The sequence below is a fragment of the Natator depressus genome, chromosome 8 (genome assembly GCF_965152275.1).
Source record: "Natator depressus isolate rNatDep1 chromosome 8, rNatDep2.hap1, whole genome shotgun sequence".
NCBI classification, from domain to species: Eukaryota; Metazoa; Chordata; order Testudines; family Cheloniidae; genus Natator; species Natator depressus.
In genome coordinates this window covers 77,356,872-77,377,715 of record NC_134241.1, presented here as the reverse complement: position 1 = coordinate 77,377,715, position 20,844 = coordinate 77,356,872, and the positions used below count along the sequence as shown (strand labels likewise).

The window sequence follows — 20,844 nt, the reverse complement described above, 5'->3', positions numbered from 1 at the left end:
GTCTCTCATGGAGTCTAGTACTCTGACAGAACTTTGTCTTGCTCTGCATGGTCAACACATAGTTATGGTTTGATTCCTAAGCAAGCAGAACAGTTCTCTTGCCTCTCCAAGCAGATGGGAATGAGTGTGGAGCCAAAACAGACTGACAACGTCTTCTTTTCATCCCAGCTGCCAGGAGTACAGGAGAAGAAAGAGGAGACATTATAGTGTTACCAAGAGCCTCAAAATAACCATACATGACCGTGTATTGTAATGGTAGGCTTTTGAGGTTGCCGCATTACATTATGATGTTAAATCAAGATTCTGTATTATAATATCAAGACATGATGTCATACTGTGATTATTTGATGGTTCGGTGACTCCACTTAATATGAAAGTATTTCTCCAGCTCTTGGAGGCAGAGATGCTCAACATGGAGGAGAACACAGCAGTCTGAATGGAGGAAATATGGTCTGCATTTTACATGGCTTCTGATTAAACTGATCGTTTTTTGTCACCATTACTCATTTATCATTTAAAAGCACTCATGATAACTCATCATTAAATCAGCTACATAAAGCTCTAGAGCTCTACCATCAGACTCATTATCTGATTTAATGCATTTTTACCAGCTATCTCAACAGCACAGAACAGCAGGGCCGCCCAGAGAATTCAGGGGGCCTGGAGTCTTCGGCGGCGGGGGTCCTTCTGCTCCGGGCCTTCGGGGTATTTCGCTGAAGACATGGAGCAGAACGACGCCCCTCCGCTGAAGTGCCACTGAAAACTCTCGTGGGGGTCCCTGAAAACTCTTGAGGGGGCCACTGCGGGGCCCAGGGTCTGGGGCAAATTGCCCCCACCTCAGGGCAGCCCTGCAGAACAGCACATGGAGTTGAATTTAATACATATATATATTTTATGCTAATGAATTAAGAATCCTTGATTAATAAGTTTATAGGATGCAATCCTGGCCCCACTGATGTCAAAGGGAGTTTTGCCATTGAATTCAATGGGGCTAGGTTTTCACCCAATATTCTTATTTAATATTATTATTTAAAAAAACCTGTCACTGTTTAATTCTGGATTCCACATGCAACATTCTGGACCCACACTCCTTAGACACTCTACAGAGCTGCTGAAATAAATCTTATAATGACTGCACAATACTGTAAAATATCTAAAAATCTCCCAAAATGGAAACTTGAAATCCTGCATGGCAACACTGTCCATCCTGAAGCAACGTTTTCTTATACAAAAAAATGGGGTCAGATTTTTTAAAAATGTAACTTGTTGACTGGACTGTGTTTCCATCCTACCTCAATTCCTTTCGGGCCTGGGGCCCCCGGAGGCCCTCGGTCACCCAGAAGTCCCTAAATAACAAGACAACCAAAATGAGATTTTATATCAATCAATAAGCCTGTTTGTCTGGTTTCTTTCCTCTTACAATCATGCAGTGAATGACAGGCTGAAAGCTGAGGAAGGAGACATCATTATCTGCTATTGTTCATTTCCCTTAGAAAGCCAGGAGAAAAGCTGCCCTAATTCTAACATCTGCTGTAACGCTACAGTATCTAACGAAGTTTAGCTACATCAACATTTCTAAGATTCAGACTATTTTCATTTACCTTTTGAAGGAGGAGGAGGATCAAAGTAATTGATGTTCGCAAGAGAACAGTTTATTTTTGTTACACAACATTTGTTTGAATTTGATGGGCTGCTTAAAGAGGAACTGAGAAATCCCCTGTAAATCTAGGTTTTGGGTAATATTTAGGGTAATATTTGGTGATAATGAAAATTGACTTATATTAAAACTATTCTTCTCTCCACCAAACTCCTCATTTTATGTAGTTATTTCCCAAGGTCCAACACAATACCACTTACACTACCAAAGCAGATCAGTAAATCCATCTTTTCTTATTCTTTGGTGGGATTACGATTGCTGTCAGAACACAAGCATTACAGAAATAGCTGTACAAAGTTTAGACTTTTATATTTTTACCCAGCTGCAAGCCACTTCCGAGCATTGACTCTGAAGGCAATTAGCCATGATTGAATTTGTAACAAAATCTTGGTGAGTAGCATAAGACAGAACGAAATAAAAGTAAGCTTTGCTGTGTGCGTGACTCGGCACTGCTTTGGCAAGGGTGATATCCTGTCATGTCTCTAAACTTTATTTTCAGTGTTGTCCTGACAACTTAATTTTCAGTGTAGAAAATAACTTTGGAGACTGAAGACCTCTATTTATCCACACAAGAGGTACACCTTAGTAGTGGCCTCACATATAATCTTTCTACACTGCCAAACCTATGTACCCAAATTCTGATCAGTTAGAGAGGGAGTTTACAAAGATTCAACCCTCAGCCAATATGTCGAGAATGCCTACTGAGACGTCAAATGTAATGCTGGCATTTGTTCTGTGGATTGGGAAGTGATTTGAGGGTATCAAATCATTTAGAACTGCCGCCAGATAGCAATGATATTCAGCCATTACAAACCTTGGCAGGATTATATCCTGTGTCCTAGAAGTGAAGGACATATCCCATTGCCAACCCTGAGTCATCACATCCTCTTACAGCAACATTTGTAAAACTCCACTACACAGACTGAGGAACTAATGGTGTTTCAGACACCTTGGTTATCCAAGTTATAATGGTAGTAACTGGAATAAGCACTCAACCCGGCTTTATGACAAAAAAGATCTACGTAAATATATTATTATTGTATGAGGGAAGCCAGGCTTACTTATATCAGGTAAAGCAACGAGAACAAAAAATCATCTCTTATGAAAGAGATCATTAGCCTTTGAAGAAATATTGGATGGAAAAGCTCCAACTCTCAGCGTTATTAAATTTATGAAATTTAGACTGAAGGTGCACACATTTGTCCAGCAGCTGCCTGCCTGCTTAGCACACAAAGCAACACTTCATAGAAAATGTATCGGGCCATCTCAAAATACCGAGTCTTATTAAAGCTCCCATCATTTGATTTTATCTGGAATAAATTACGATGGAGAACTGCAGCTGGAGAGCATCTCTCTGGCAAAAGCAACAGCAAGACACTTACTCCATAAATAATACTGATCTTTAGTCGGTGAAGAAAAGTATTTCCTTAGAAAACAGAACTGTTATTTCACTATGACTTTTCAGTGTCATTTAAACTCATGCAATGGTGCAAATATTAGCAAATTTCTTAGTTACTGTGTGTGTTCCTAGACTGTACTTACTCAAATTTGTAAAGAACACCTCGGCCTTTAAAACTGATAATTAACTGCAGTTTCCATACCCACACTCTGAGGTTTCAGGCAATGAACAGAAAATGAAGGTAGTCTTTAGAGATGTGCCAAAATGTCTGGAAAGAATTCAGGGAGTCAGCAAATGGGGGTATCATGTATTTCCCATGTGTTCAGAACTTTCCATTCGACCCTCCCTTACAGGATTAATAGAACTCTTAATAGCCATTTATAGGAGGTATGCTACCCAAACAAAACATGAATGAGCAGAGGAAGGAAGCTCGCAACTATTTCCATGGTACAACATGTATTGCTAGAGAAACCATTATGATATTTATATAGTGAGCAGGTCTGCCTTACTTTTTACTCTGGCTCTTGTAACATGCAGCCAAAAGTATTTGCAAGAGTGACACAACGAACAAACAACAGAAAGATATTTCAGAACTTCCCAGACTAAAACACTCCTCTTTTTATTAGTTATTATGCAAGTGCCTCATTTTTATGAACATTGGATCAAGATCAAACACCTTCTAAGATATTGCTTCCAAGATGAATAATGTGCTGTGGACCAAACTATGTAATGTATCTTTCGTGCATTATTCTAGGAGTTCATATTTGTTAATTACTGTAGTAATTTGGATAAAATGGCCATCCCAAAGTTCTACTGGTCTTCAGAGACAGGTATATCATGTTTGCATATCTTACACTCTATCATGATGGTTGGTTTCTCTTATGCTAAAATATAAAGACTACGCCACCTTCCTGGCACTTTGTGCAGATTTTGTCTCTGAGGAAGCACAGAACAGAAGAATGAGGAAAAGAGCAGCTTGGTGAAAAGAGTGTTCTAAAAATAAAGACTAAAGGAGACTCTTCAAAACTGCAGTGAACGCAAGACCACTGGGAATCCTAAAGGCAAACATTTCCAGTTTCATGTAGCTCTACTCTCTAGGTATTAGGAGCAGTGCAAAGGCTATTCCACTTTGGTAACACTCCATCTCCAATGTAAGTCACCAATTCTCTTTGATTAGACCTGGCTGTCCAAGCTTTTTGTCTTTGCGAGCCAATGTGCTGGAGAGACCACAATGTCTTGTAGAGTTATGGAATTCTTGCTGTATTAAATGAACTCTGGAATCTTAAATACTACGGGCTCTCTCTTAGCATTTCTGTTGGGATTTGAATGAAAGGAGATAGACTAGTATTGTATCTCTGAAACATAAATCCACTACTAATAGACCAAATTAACATTAACTTTGAACTGCATATACAGGGAAATAATATATATCACATCACTAAGAAGGGCTTTGAGCTCATTTACACTATAGATGCATTAGTTTGGATATTTAAACTGAATCTGTATTTTCTAGATCTAATTTAATTCCACTTCTCTCATGTCCACTAATGCATAGGCCTGATGTCTCATGGAAAGATCTTACAATTCATTAATCTTACCATTCATGGAAAGATCTGACAATTCATTAATCTTACAAAAACATAATAATGACCACCCAATAGTATTCATATTAAACAAGCATAAATGGTAACAAATTAACTCAGCCAGCCAACAAATCAGAGCAAAAGAAAAGCTCCTCTCTAGTCATCTTTGCCTCTGGAAACATAACCTCAACCTTTCCCCCAAGCCCTATAAAATAAATGGCTTTTGCAGCATGCCTAGAAGGTTATCATGTTTGGGGTGATGGATCAAGGCTATTTACACATTTGACAGATGTGGGAGGCAAGTGAGAGTCTGAGGTTGACCAGGTTTCCAGTAGTTGGAGTGACTATGAGATCTGAATGAAGGGATAAAAGAAGATGGTGTTTGGTTTTGTATAATTCTTACTGTTTATTAGGATGTCAGTGTTTAAAGGATATTATGGCCAACCCAGGGAACATATGAGACTCAAGCAGACAAAACTTCAGGAAACGGCTGAAGCAATGAAGGGTAACAGAGATTTAGGTAGTATTTGCATAGAAACAATACGTAAGCTCGTATTTTTAAAAGCAGATGGCTAAAGGGTTAGAAAAACACCAGTGTAACTCCACTGTCTAAAACAGAGTTAAGCTTTGTCTACATAGGAAAGTTGAACAAGTATAACCTAATGAGTGAATTTAAAGACATACAGTCAAACTAGTGCAAAGCCCTGTGTGGGCACTCTTATTCTGGTTTAAGAATGGCTTATTTCAGTTTAGCAAAAAGTCAGTTGGGGACAGGTTTAAGCTAAATTGAAATAAAGTCACTCTTAAACCAAAATAACAGTGTCCATACAGGGGTTGCACCAGTTTAACTAAACTGGAATCAAAACAAATTCAAGTTACACCGGTGCAAACTTCCTATGTAGACAAGGCCTGTCTCCTGACTGTGAGAGGGAAGTCATGCTCAGTTCACAGTTCTTTGCTAATTTCCGAGGCTGCAGTGTGACACCTAGCCCCAGTCCATGGTTTTCCTTTGTATTTTTTCCCAAGAACCTTCTCTTCTCTTAGTATTGTCTCACTCTCAGTGCATTAATGACATTGCGATAAGGCTCTGTAAGTTCTTACCTTTGGACCTTCAGGGCCATTTAGTCCAGGTACACCAATATCTCCTGGAAAACCCTAAGGAGGAGAAGATAGGCAAGCTGTTCATAGCATAGGAATGTTTCCATTGTACAAAGTAAAAAAAAAATTTTTTTTGTTTTGAATCTATTCATTTTAGAAATGTAACAAACCTGAATCACAGAAATCAAGACATGGATTTGTTTTATGAAATCCAAAACACTCTGAAGTCCAGTAAGCTGTTCTGAACAAACTTGGCTTCATTAAACTCAATTTGACAGATGTCAGTATAGCTTTTATTTGTCTTGAACCCTTTTGTCCATTTGACAAGTTTTATTATTTAACTATAGACCCAGACTTGATCCCATTGAAATCCACAAAGGAACCTTGCTCCATCAGTTATGAATGTAAAAAATTTGCTTAAACCCCAGCACCTAATTGCTTGAGCCCCAGCACCTCTTTCATTACAAATTAAGCACTGGGCACCACGACACAGCAGCTGTCCAGCAGCCTTTGGGAAATGAGGTCGTGGCGTCTAATGCCAGCCCTGCTTGACGGACCCCCTGAAACTTGATCGCGGCCCCCTAGAGGGACCCGGACCTCTGGTTGAGAACCACTGATTTAGACAATGAATTCGTAGTTGTACAACAAAAAACTGGTTTATACTATTTTACAAGAGCTCTTTATACAGAAATGTTTTTTGACATTTTATATGAAAGTCACACAAGGGGCAGGAAAGTCCGATATAAATTTCCCACAGCCACCTTAACTCTGCTTCATTTTACAAAGGAAATGAACAACAAGTCTTTTAAACAAAACTTGTGAGTTCTTTACTGCTTTAAAGTAGAACTGCAGGAACATGTTCTGCAGGAGATTAAAAACTGGCTGCAATCTGATAAACTCAAATGCTGTCCATGGACTCTTTTGCCATTTACAAGTCCTGACTGATAAAATATAAAGGTGATGGGGGGTGTGACGCAGAAACCTAGATGAGCAGACAGACAGAGTTTAATTTATGAAATCCGATGAGACTGTAGTCCATATCAGTGTGGCTACAGGACAATGATGTTTAGTGGTATTCACTGAATTCTCAGGTGATCATTCCATTTTAGAACAAACTAGGCCCAAGCCAACTTAACTTTTTAAAATTGAACAAGATCAGACTTTTTCACACTGGTATTGCCATCTGTTCTCAAGCTAGGAACTGCTGCTAGTACTGTGACACTGATACTTTATTCAGCACAGGATGCACTTATTCATCTGCCAAAATATTACTTGATTTTGTTGTTCCATTACTTTTCAAAGTTTACCAAACTTGGCTCAGCTGAAAAGTAAGTATGATTATTGTTGTAGGAAATGGGTGGCATTGATCAGCTCCTACCCTGAATAAAATATCTATTATTGGATCTATAACTTGATATGCCGGACTCTGACAAAGGTCCCCTTAACCCTTACCACAGGTCATTTGGTTCTAAAGATAAACAGGATAATTTGTGAGTAGGAAAATCAAATATCTACAAATGAAAATTAAGAGTATCTGGTAGGCATCTTTCTGGTATTAATGAATTTACTACACATGTTCACAACATCTTTTAAAAATATCCACAGCTTTATTTGCAATACCAAATTCTTTCAGAGATGGAAACAGCACTGCTCCCTGTTATTATTTATGTCTAAATGCATGTCATCATTGAAGTTTTGAACATTTTTTAGTTTCCCCAAGTACAAAAGAAACCTATGAAAAAGTCCTAAGAGTTGAAAAATGTTTCCCCATCACCTTCTGTTCCCCCAAATCAAGTAACTCAAAATACACCGAGTGGTTTTTATTAATCTTTCTGAAAATTATTCAGTATTAGCTGAGACTAAGCTATTACATTTCAACCCTAAAGGTAAATTACCAAATTCATTCTAAAGCATTCATTCTAGAATGAAAGTGCAATCTCATCCTTAACCACATTACTGCTAGTGTAATAGTATAACAGAAGAGAATGAAATACATAGTACTGCTAGTCTTAGATGTTTGGGTTTTCCTGTGTTTACTTTTCATAAACTGCTTTTAATACGCTATAAATGAACTCAATCTGTGATGTTCACTTTTGTAACAAACCAGAAGTAAATGAGTAAATAAATCAGAAATCTAAAACATCTGTTTGAAAATTATTGTTGTAACCTGTTTGTGACCCAGTTGGTTCTATGACCTTTAAAGAAACCTTAAACCTTAAAGAAACTTTTAGCACTTGGATGCCGAGGGGCACAAGAACAAGCCCATTAGACAGAGTGACTGCCTGATTTACAATGAACTTTCAAAACAGAAGTTTCTGTACCAATCCTGACTCTGTACACTCTAATCTATACTAAAACATCAAAATTAATGTTCCCCTTCAAAATGGAGAAATGTTCACCAGAATAGTTGTGCAACAACACTGACATGCCTCAGATGGCACATATTATTTTATACATATGTGATAAATGCACTCGAATTGAATATTTAATATACATTATTTATATCACCCCAGATTTTTTAATTGTTCAGGTTAGAATCTAAAAAGCACATGATTACTCACTAAATTAAACTAACTAGGTCAATGCAACAATAGTTGCTATTTCACCTTTTCGTACCTCTAAACGTTGCTGAATTTAGAGGCATTCAAGAATTTTAAAATGTAGTTCTTTATATCTCTCTAACTATATTGGAGGGGGGGAAGAGATTTTCAAAGGCATGAATGGATAGTTACTGCTGACATGAATACAATTTCCTTTAAGTGATAAACAGCCCAGAAAATGCTGTGTTAACAAGGGTACTGGAAGAGCCATATTCCTTTTAGAAGCATTCTGACATTTTCTGTGCAGAAATCCTTCTAATTTATTTATTTACTTGGGTGTATACAAATGCTTCTAAGAGAAATTCTAAAAGCTGTATAATTAAGCTGTAAGTGTAAACAAGAGCAAACTGAAGCCAGCATTGGTTCAGCTAAACCAATCCTTGAAACTGTGCTATTTCCAGATGTCAACAAGGTGTGTGATGTGCCCAGGAACTACGGTGATGGGCACAGTAGGAATACATACAGTAACAATAATGGTACATCCAAATATTCACATATCTTCATTTTTATTTAAAAAAAATTTCTTCTGTATTACAAAGTCTCCTTTTTCATCTTCTCCTGCTGAACACAATCTATAGGGAAAACATAGATACTATGACAGTCCTGGAAGACGATTTTAAAGAAGTTTTCAAATTAATGCATGATTTACTAATGTAGCAGTAGGAAAGTGGTTAAACAATATTTATGACCAGTTTATCAGTAAGAACCTACATCCCTAATCTACACAAGCGTTGAGAAAACCTAACCCCACAAAAATATGCAATGAATCTTAGAGCTGCATCTTGAAGCCCTTAATAAATCTTCACATTTTCAACAACGGAAGTTTTGCTGAGTAAAGACATCAGTATTAAATCCTATGGACTGGTACTGGGGAAACTATTTGAAGAAACAGATGAAATTCAGTGAGATTCCTGACTTAGAACTGTAAGAAATTATCACATAATGGCATGCACAGATTGGCTCATCAAGATATAGAGACTTATCTACTTTTGTTATGCTAAATAGGTACCTTGGTATTGGTCTTCAAATTCAAATTACAGGGGATCCAGTAATGTAATACCACAGGAATCTAGAATCTGTAAAATGTCCTCATTTCATTACATAAAATGGAAATTGGTCCTTTAATTTCTAATGTGGTTTACCGTTTTGATGGAGAGAACAAACAGCATTGCTATTCATCAACACCAAACAGGACCAAGTCGAAGTAAAAGAAATGAACGAGGCTGGAACTCTTAAATTGTCTTGACAATTTTTTTTTCCTTCCAAACTCTGAGCAATGTAACTGCACTCAGTATATTCCGACCTTCAGAATTTCTGTTTGCCAAGAGTTATTCAGGAGTCCACCCTCCCATGTCTACTCCCAGAATAAAAAAAAAAAATCCTTTTTTTAAAACACAACTGATAATCTAGGAGGTTTATGTGTAATTTCCAGATGAAATTCTTGTGTGCAAAATATGAGCAGATATTTTGACACTTCCTAGGGAAATGTAAAAAGTAGAATATCTAGACTCTGCCAATAACCAGAAGCCAAACAGCTGGTAGGTTACAGAGTACTTCTGAAATTCTGTAACAGCCAAAGAGTGTTGGACCCCTTCCATCTTAGTCACATGAGGCCTGGAAAAGAATACAATTAGGTGGATTACTGATTTAGACGGAATTCCATGAGCACCGTAGGTAAAATTTTTGGATAAAGTCCTGAGAGTCATTTTATCAGGGAAGAAGAGTGTAGCCACTCAGAAGGAAGCTTTCACAGAGAGATGTAGAAGGGGGCGTGATGCCTTAGGTTTAAATGGAAGCCCCGTAAGTACAGGAAGTACTAGGTTAAGGTCCCAAGAAGAAATGGGACCTTAATGGGTGTCTTCTCAACCCCTTTCTGAATCTCAGAACCATCTGATGAGAGAAGACAGATTGGCCACTGACAGGTAGATGATGTGCTGAGACTCCAACCAGGTGAATTCTCCCCGAGCTCAGAGAAACATTAAATCATTTCACTTGTAGCAGGTAACCCACAATCATAGGAATGACTTCGACTTCCTCCTCAGTGAGAGAATCTTGTCCACTCCACAAAGTAAGTATGTCTGGTGGAGTCTCCTCTGCTGACCAAAATAACCCTGAATGGAGAAGAGCAGGAACATGGAAGGCTAGACTTCTATCCAGGAGCCAGGCCTTGAAATGGGGAGACATGAGCCCCTTCAAACCCAAGATCCTACACTGTGGACTGGACTTAGCCTTGGGGAAGCCAGATCCCTGTAACCATGATAACCTGTGTACAACCATGGCTGTTGCCATTGTGTGAGAAGTGATGTTAACCACATCAAGGACTGCTTGGAGACTCATTTTTGCTATCAGCCGCCCCTCTGTGATTGAGGGCACAAATTCTTCTCGGGAATCAGCCAGAATTTTACTGGTGAATGCGGCAATTTTCTCACAGAGACTAAAATGGTATCTTGACAGTAGGGCTTGATAATTCAGAAGAGAGAATTGTGAGTTGGCTGAGGAGTAGAATTTCCTTCCAAATAAATCTAACTTTTCTGGCTATTTCTCCTTTGGTGTTCTGTTTTGTCTAGCTTTCTTAATAGCTGCCATCACTGCTGGAGATGATGGGACTCGGTGGCTATAGAAATACTCAGGACCCTTGGGTGGAACCTGATATTTTCTGTTCACTTTGCAAGAGGTGGGGGACACCATTGCTGGGGTCTGCCATACCACTTGGGCAGGGTCCATTATGGCCTCCTTATGGGTAAGGCTATTTTCCCAGAGGACGGAGGTGGCAGGACATCAACCAATTTGTATGTGGACTCCTGGGCCTTTTCCATGGATATGTGCAGTGCCTCCATTATTGTCTTTAAAAGGAACCCTTTGAAACCCTTGGAACCCTTTGAAATCATCAAGTTAGGGACCCACTGCCAGGACAACTGCCTCATCTGGTGAGGACAACTGCCTCATCTGGTGAGGAATATGATAAGGTTCCCACTAGAGATGGCTCAAGCTGTGGGGGAGCCTCTTCTTCTGGTTCTGCCACTGGAAGCAGGGAGGGCTGTGGTGGTGTCGTGGCCAGAGTGGTTGCGGCTGTGGATGCTGTGAGTACATAAAGACTATTCACATAGTTGCAAGCTTCACGAGATGACCAGGGACCCCAGTATCGCCATATGCGGGTGGGATATGGTCCTGATGGCCATGGTTCTGGAAACCAGAGGATTTGAGAGTGGTGAGAGTCCCAGTACCCACCACTCTGGAGTGGTCCCCAGTGCTCCTGCAAGAGATCAAGGACTGTGGCAGAGAGGCCAGAGCAGAGAAGGTGAATTGCTAATCCATCTCTTCTGACCTTAATGAAAAATCAGGGAGTAGAAATATATTGGATCCACAGGCAGGGTCAAGGGTCTTGGCGTCATTTAAGGCAATAGCGACGGAGACTGTGCTATTGCCTGTGGGTCCAGTAACATTAGGGAAATGAAAATCCTGGCTCTTGAAGAACTGTTACATCCCTAAATGCCGTGAATCCCACTGTGGCCATTAGGGATACTCAAACCACCCAGGGCTGGGAATTCTGCTGGTGTTGATGTTGGTGCCGAGCACTGTGATGCTAAACTCTGTGCCACAGGTAAGACTGTAGACTCCATCAGTGATATTGTCAGTGCTGAGTACCTCCCAAGGACCGGTCTCTGAAAGATGGTGCTGTGAACAGCAAGTAAGACAATAATCAAAGTGCCTGCAGCAGACTTTAACTGCCAGCTAAAAAGGAGCTGAGCATGATTTGTCCTTGTCTACACTTGCAACTAGGCCCTGGTCTACACTAGGAGTTGAGGTCGAATTTAGCAGCGTTAAATCAATTTAACCCTGCACCCGTCCATACGATGAAGCCCTTTTTTTCGACTTAAAGGGCTCTTAAAATCGATTTCCTTACTCCACCCTGACAAGCGGATTAGCGCTGAAATCGGCCTTGCTGGGTCGAATTTGGGGTACTGTGGACGCAATTAGATGGTATTGGCCTCCAGGAGCTATCCCAGAGTGCTCCATTGTGACTGCTCTGGACAGCACTCTCAACTCAGCACTGGCCAGGTAGACAGGAAAAGGCCTGCAAACTTTTGAATTTCATTTCCTGTTTGGCCAGCATGGCAAGCTGCAGGTGACCATGCAGAGCTCATCAGCAGAGGTGACCATGATGGAGTCCCAGAATCGCAAAAGAGCTCTAGCATGGACCGAACGGGAGGTACGGGATCTGATCGCTGTATGGGGAGAGGAATCCGTGCTATCAGAACTCAGTTCCAGTTTTCGAAATGCCAAAACCTTTGTCAAAATCTCCCAGGGCATGAAGGACAGAGGCTATAACAGGGACCCGAAGCAGTGCCGCGTGAAACTTAAGGAGCTGAGGCAATCCTACCAGAAAACCAGAGAGGCGAACGGCCGCTCCGGGTCAGAGCCGAAAACATGCCGCTTCTATGATGAGCTGCATGCTATTTTAGGGGGTTCAGCCACCACTACCCCAACCATGTTGTTTGACTCTTTCAATGGAGATGGAGGCAACACGGAAGCTGGTTTTGGGGACGAGGAAGATGATGATGATGGGGTTGTAGATAGCTCACAGCAAACAAGCGGAGAAACCGGTTTTCCCGACAGCCAGGAACTGTTTCTCACCCTGGACCTGGAGCCAGTACCCCCTGAACCCACCCGAGGCTGCCTCCTGGACCCGCCAGGCGGAGAAGGGACCTCTGGTGAGTGTACCTTTTAAAATAGTATACATGGTTTAATGATTAATTTGCCCTGGTATTCGCGGTTCTCCTGGATGTACTCCCAAAGCCTTTGCAAAAGGTTTCTGGGGAGGGCAACCTTATTCCGTCCACCATGGTAGGACACTTTACCACTCCAGGCCAGTAGCACGTACTCGGGAATCACTGTAGAACAAAGCACTGCAGTGTATGTTTGCTGGCATTCAAACAACATCCGTTCTTTATCTCTCTGTGTTATCCTGAGGAGAGTGATATCATTCATGGTCACCTGGTTGAAATTGGGTGCTTTTCTTAAGGGGACATTCAGAGGTGCCCGTTCCTGCTGGGCTGTTTGCCTGTGGCTGAACAGAAATGTTCCCCACTGTTAGCCGCAGGGAGGGGCTAGGCACGCGGTGGGGGGAGGCAAAATGCGACCTTGTAACGAAAGCACATGTGCTATGTATGTAATGTTAACAGCAAGGTTTACCCTGAAAGAGTGTACCCATTGTTCTATAAAATGTGTCTTTTTAAATACCACTGTCCCTTTTTTTTTCTCCACCAGCTGCATGTGTTTCAAGGATCACAGGATCTGCTCCTTCCCAGAGGCTAGTGAAGATTAGAAGGCGAAAAAAACACACTCGCGATGACATGTTCTCTGAGCTCATGCTATCTTCCCACACTGACAGAGCACAGACGAATGCATGGAGGCAGACAATGTCAGAGTCCAGGAAAGCACAAAATGACCTGGAGGAGAGGTGGCAGGCTGAAGAGAGTAAGTGGTGAGCTGAAGAGAGGGCTAAAGCTGAAAGGTGCTGGCAGCGTGATGAGAGGAGGCAGGATTCAATGCTGAGGCTGCTGGAGGATCAAACTAATATGCTCCAGCGTATGGTTGAACTGCAGGAAAGGCAGCAGGAGCACAGACCGCCGCTACAGCCCCTGTGTAACCAACCGCCCTCCTCCCCAAGTTTCACAGCCTCTTCACCCAGACGCCCAAGAACGCGGTGGGTGGGCCTCCGGCCACTCAGCCACTCCACCCCAGAGGATTGCCCAAGCAACAGAAGGCTGGCATTCAATAAGTTTTAAAGTTTTAAACTTTTAAAGTGCTGTCTGGCCTTGTCCTTCCCTCCTCCATCACCCCTCCCGGGCTACCTTGGCACTTAGCCCCCTATTTGTGTGATGAATTAATAAAGAATATATGAATGTGAAGCAACAATTACTTTATTGCCTCTGCAAGCGGTGATCGAAGGGAGAAGGGGAGGGTGGTTAGCGTACAGGGAAGTAGAGTGAATCGGGGCGGGGGGGTTCATCAAGGAGAAACAAACAGAACTTTCACACCGTAGCCTGGCCAGTCATGAAACTGGTTTTCAAAGCTTCTCTGATGCGCACCGCGCCCTCCTGTGCTCTTCTAACCACCCTGGTGTCTGGCTGTGCGTAACCAGCGGCCAGGCGATTTGCCTCAACCTCCCACCCCGCCATAAACATCTCCCCCTTACTCTCACAGATATTGTGGAGCACACAGCAAGCAGTAATAACCGTGGGAATATTGGTTTCGCTGAGGTCTAAGCGAGTCAGTAAACTGCGCCAGCGCGCTTTTAAACGTCCAAATGCACATTCTACCACAATTCTGCACTTGCTCAGCCTGTAGTTGAACAGCTCCGGACTACTGTCCAGGCTGCCTGTATATGCTTCATAAGCCATGGCATTAAGGGGTAGGCTGGGTCCCCAAGGATAACTATAGGCATTTCAACATCCCCAATGGTTATTTTCTGGTCTGGGAATAAAGTCCCTTCCTGCAGCTTTTGAAACAGTCCAGAGTTCCTGAAGATGCGAGCGTCATGTACCTTTCCCGGCCATCCCACATTGATGTTGGTGAAACGTCCCTTGTGATCCACCAGTGCTTGCAGCACTATTGAAAAGAACCCCTTTCAGTTTATACACTCGCTGCCTTGGTGTTCCGGTGCCAAGATAAGGATATGGGTTCTGTCTATGGCCCCACCACAGTTAGGGAATCCCATTGCAGCAAAGCCATCCACTATGACCTGCACATTTCCCAGAGTCACTACCTTTGATAGCAGCAGCTCAGTGATTGCGTTGGCTACTTGGATCACAGCAGCCCCCACAGTAGATTTGCCCACTCCAAATTGATTCCCGACTGACCGGTAGCTGTCTGGCATTGCAAGCTTCCACAGGGCTATTGCCACTCGCTTCTCAACTGTGAGGGCTGCTCTCATCTTGGTATTCTTGCGCCTCAGGGCAGGGGAAAGCAAGTCACAAAGTTCCATGAAAGTGCCCTTATGCATGCGAAAGTTTTGCAGCCACTGGGAATCGTCCCAGACCTGCAACACTATGCGGTCCCACCAGTCTGTGCTTGTTTCCCAGGCCCAGAATCTGCGTTCCACCGCATGAACCTGCCCAATTAGCACCATGATGCCCACATTGCCAGGGCCCGTGCTTTGAGAGAAGTCTGTGTCCATGTCCTCATCACTCTCGTCATCGCGCTGACGTCGCATACTCACCCACTTTCACTTTGCCAGGTTCTGGTGCTTCATATACTGCTGGATAATGTGCGTGGTGTTTAATGTGCTCCTAATTGCCAAAGTGATCTGAGCGGGCTCCATGCTTGCCATGGTATGGCATCTGCACAGAAAAAAGGCCCGGAACGATTGTCTGCCGTTGCTCTGACAGAGGGATGGGCAACTGATGACATGGCTTACAGGGTTGGCTTACAGGGAATTAAAATCAACGAAGGGGGTGGGTTTACATCAAGGAGAAACAAAAACAACTATCACACAGAATGGCCCCCTCAAGGATTGAACTCAAAACCCTGGGTTTAGCAGGCCAATGCTCAACCCAATGCTCAACTTACTGAGCTATACCTCCCCCTGGTATTTCAGGCAGGACTGAATCTCCATTAAACTTTTCAAGGTTCCCCTGACAGACCTCACCAAAACGATTGTTGGCCGTTGATTTCATGGAGGGAGGGAGGGGGGAGCAAATGAATAGAAAACAAATCTGCTGTATTTCTTGTTTTGATCCACTCCATCTATCTTTTACATCTTTGGCTGGCAGCAGATGGTGCAATAGGACTACTAGCCATCCTCATCTCCTGCCTGCTTGCCATAAGATGGTACAATAGGACTGCTGACAGGACTAAAGAAAATGACCTGGTCGAGTCACTCCTAATTTAGTCCCTGCACCCATGTCTGCCCAGGCGCTCCTGACTGACCTTATCAAGGCGGTCAGGAGCACCTCAGACACGATGGCGATGGTTATCAGGCCTATTGCACCATCTGCTGCCACAAGGCAATGGGTTGCTGCTGCTGTGTAGCAATGCAGTATCGTGTCTGCCAGCACCCAGGAGACGTAGGGTGACCGTGAGCTGAGCGGGCTCCATGCTTGCCGTGGTATGACGTCTGCACAGGTAACTCAGGAAAAAAGGTGCAAAACGATTGTCTGCCGTTGCTTTCATGGAGGGAGGGAGGAAGGGAGGGCCTGATGACATGTACCCAGAACCATCCGCGACAATCTTTTTTGCCCCATCAGGCATTGGGATCTCAACCCAGAATTCCAATGGGCGGCGGAGACTGTGGGAACTGTGGGATAGCTACCCACAGTGCAACACTCCGGAAGTCGATGCTAGCCTCGGTTCTGTGGAAGCACTCCACCGAGTTAATGCACTTAATGCACTTAGAGCATTTTGTGTGGGGACACACACAATCAACTATATAAAAACGATTTCTAAAAAAACCGACTTCTATAAATTCGACCTAATTTCGTAGTGTAGACAAACCCTAAGCCATGTTCAGTGTCAGTTCAGCTCTACACATTGCCAACAGCAGTTGCTGGCAATGGTTCTATTTTGTGGCATAGGAAGCTCATTGTCTATTTCAAGTGGTATGCAACTTGCTTAGAAACCATTTGGAGCACTTGTGTGTGGATGCAAGGTGAGTTGCAATCATTCCACTGAAAAACAATAGTAGTTAGCATAGGAAATTTTTCAGTCTAAACAAGGCCTTACACCAAAGGGCTCAACTAGGATTTCTGAAATGCCAAACACAGGTTGGTCATATATATGTGTGCAGTTAAACCATTTTCATAACTGATTCAACTGCATCTATTGTCATCAAGACAAAGGAGTTAATACTAGTGGTTAACCCTTTAAAGATGTGGGACATATCTGATTTGTGGAAGAAACTGTTGTACATGCTCAGGATGATGACAAGACAGCCCCACAAGCACGTTACTTTTCAGCCTCTACCTGTAAACAGACTGGAAGCTTGGCACAGCAGAAAAAGCATAACAGGCCCATGCTGCTATGTAGAAGGAGAAACTGAGGCATATCACCTCATGGCATTGGTGGCTAAATGCCAAGACACCTACACTTTAACAGATATTGCTGTCTGCATTCTGTCAGCAATACTACACCCCAACCTGTTTTCAGGCATCCAGGGACCAGGAACCCTAAAACTGGCTAGAACACTTATGAATGACATCATATGGTTTAAAGGTACTGAAAAGGAGTGTGACCAAAGACAAGCGGGGATTTTACATGTACTGCCTCTGCCATGGACAAGGTCGAAGTCTGTGGCAGTAAGTTCAGGAGGAGGGTGTGAAGGTGCCTCCCATAAGGCTTTACGGAAATATACTTATGCGTGTATATATGATATAACTAGAATGTGTTTTATGCTACTTATGCCATGTAACATATCTCTGTAAAGGTTATGATCTACTGAATCTATTCATCCTATTTGTATGCATGTATCATTTTTGTATTCAAAGTTATGAATATTGGCTGCATACTTGTTTGATTGTGAGTTGGTTTTAATGAAGCAGTTGGTCAGCTTCCTGAGAAAAGACTAATTTTAGTAATTGCCCAGTCAAGAAGCCCTTAAGCCAACAATGAACTTGGAGATGCCAATCTACATCTGGGCGTTCCCAGGAATGTGGCTTGGCTGGTAAGGAACTCAGTCAAGCTTGGATATGTGACTTTCCCAGGTGACTCCAAAACTCCATTTTGTAGCTGGACTTTGCACAGGAGAGAGGAGGGGGTCTCCACCCACAGGAGAAAGTCTATTTAAGCCCGTGGGAGACCCCCCCCTTTTTGTCTTCAGCTGGCTAAAGAGAGAGCCTCTCCATCCCCAAAGATACCTGAAAGAAACTGGAACAAAGGACAGTAACTACAGGGGGTGTGAGTGATTGCTGGACCCAGACTAGAAGGAGACTAGTCTGTAAAAGAAAGCTTACTGGAACTGGTGAGGTTTTTATCTGTATTCAGTTTTATTACCATACTAGACATAGGCTTGCGTGTATTTTTTTTATTTTGCTTGGTAATTCACTTTGTTCTGTCTGTTACTACTTGGCACCACTTAAATCCTACTTTCTGTATTTAATAAAATCACTTTTTACTTATTAATTAACCCAGAGTATGTATTGATACCTGGGGGGGGGGGGCTTTGCAAACAGCTGTGTATATCTCTCTATCAGTGTTATAGAGGGCAAACAATTTATGAGTTTACCCTGTATAACCTTTATACAGGGTAAAACGGATTTATTTGGGGTTTGGACCCCATTGGGAGTTGCACATCTGACAGGAACACTTCTCTAAGCTGCTTTCAGTTAAGACTACAGCTGTTAGAGGATGTGGTTCAGAGCTGGGTCTGGGTTTGCAGCAGGCTAGAGGGTCTGGCTCAAACCAGGCAGGGCACTGAAATCCAAAGCTGAGAGGGCAGGAAAGCAGGAGCAGAAGTAGTCTTGGCACATCAGGTGGCAGTCCCAAGGCAGTTTCTGAGATCCAACCCCTCACGCATAGAATAATAGAACTGGAAGGGACCACGAGAGGTCATCTAGTCCAGTCCCCTGCACTCAAGGTAGGGCTAAGTATTATCTAGACCATCCCTGACAGGTGCTTGTCTAACCTGCTCTTAAAAATCCCTGATGATGAAGATTCCACAACCTCCCTAAGCAATTTATTCCAGTACTTAACCACTCTGAAAGTTAGGCAGTTTTTCCTAATGTCCAACCTAAACCCCCCTTGCTGCAATTTAAGACCATTGCTTCTTGTCCCAGCCTCAGAGGTTAAGACAAGCAATTTATCTCCCTCCTCCTTGTAACAACCTTTTATGTTCTTGAAAACTGTTATCATGTCCCCTCTCAGCCTTCTCACCTCCAGACTAGCAAGGAAATAAATGTGGCACAATGCTAAACAGATTTTCTGACCCCCCCCCAGCCCGCACCATCTTTCATAAGATCTTGAACAAATTTTAATGGACTTCCACTAGGCTTAAAACAGCCAACCTTAAATAGATAGAGGCATATTCTCTCCCCACTGCATATTCTCTGATCATAGGACAAGAGAGCTTTCAGAAAAATGTGCTCTCATCTCAGAGACTTCATAGGCTGGATGATAGCAATCAATTACCTACCTTGATGAAATACTGGAAAAATCCCAAGCCTTCCTTTCCACAGAGAAGACAAAATTATTTTCCTCCACACTTATGGAGAAAATGACCCTTTCAGGAAGGGCCAGCTTAGACTTATTGCCAAGATCATGGCAACTTTTGTAAGTTGTAATGTTCCCATACTTGAAAAGCTATTGGCTAGGTGAGGCTTGACCTCATCTCCCATGATGCAGCATGGTCTCATCTCAGGTTCAACCACCCAGGTGCACCATAAGAATCTCACAACCATGGTATATCATGTGAAATAGAGGAGAATGGGGGAATGAGATTTACAACAATTACAACAACTCCCACAAGGCAGACAGAAAGAGAAACAGAATATTTTCACATTAACAAACAGTGATTTTGGGGACCTTTTTATTTTACAAGAAACAAAAGCACAGAACCAACCTCTAGAAATGTTTTGACCTTTTGTCCTGATTTGGGATGAAAACAAATATCAAATATTGGAATTTCTTATGGGATAGAAATTTCAATTTTTGACCAGCCCTAGTTTGTGTATTTTAAGTTCCCAGGACTAGGTTCTAAGGGCCAAATCCTGAGGCCCCATTTCAGTATTCATTCATTGTTTATTTAGGCAAACTCCTATTGAAGTAAATTAAAGTTTGCCTGGGTAAAGGCTGAATGTAAACTGAGTAATGACATCACGATTTGACTCTATAATTGTGAATTTTGAACATTAGGACATGGACTGTTCTTAGCTCCTGAACTTCATTGTCTGCATAATCTCAAAATATCATGTGATGAGATGAAACGTGCATTGAAGACAACCCTTTCTCCCTTTTAGAGCTAACAATTCAAAGCAGTCAGTGATTCACTTGCAAAAGATTTGGATTTTGTTACTGTTCGCTATTATGCAAATGTGCCCCTTTTCTTTGTAATTCTATAGCCCCAAGGATAAAACGTATAGCAGCTGACTCCCATATGTGTACCTTCCTGAGAGAAGAAGCTAACAAGTTCAGACCAAAATAATGCAAAAATGAAATAAATGTTCTACTGAAGATAATGACTAATGCTCCCTTTACTCCAGATGAAATCTATTTGTAATACTTGAAGCAGATCTTAAGCCACATCTGAAGGAAATAATAAACTCTGCTTTAAGAGCCTATTTTGGGGATCAATTAAAATAGGCTCATGGCACAAGATTCACCTACAAATAAAATATTATTAATGCATTTGGAAACCTCTTAAAACTCATTTTAGTTTCATGCATGTTAAGAGTGACATCTCACCTACTCAATCCTGTTATAGCTATTATGCAAAAAATATGTGTTGTGTGTTAACACACACTGCTATACAAAGGCTTGCAATTAGTTTTGTGAGTAAAACAAATGTCTAGAAAA

At 42.1% G+C, this 20,844-nt stretch overlaps 1 protein-coding gene across 1 annotated transcript in view; it reads right to left on the bottom strand.

The window, feature by feature from the left end:
- The window catches only part of COL24A1 (collagen type XXIV alpha 1 chain), a 242,407-nt gene that overhangs the window by 118,042 nt on the left and 103,521 nt on the right, over positions 1–20,844 (bottom strand). Inside the window, exons 20-21 of the mRNA XM_074961390.1 lie at positions 5,741–5,794; positions 1,293–1,346 (exon numbers count right to left, since the gene is read on the bottom strand). Coding sequence (XP_074817491.1) covers positions 1,293–1,346; positions 5,741–5,794 — 108 coding nt within the window. The remainder of the gene's footprint in view (positions 1–1,292; positions 1,347–5,740; positions 5,795–20,844) is intronic.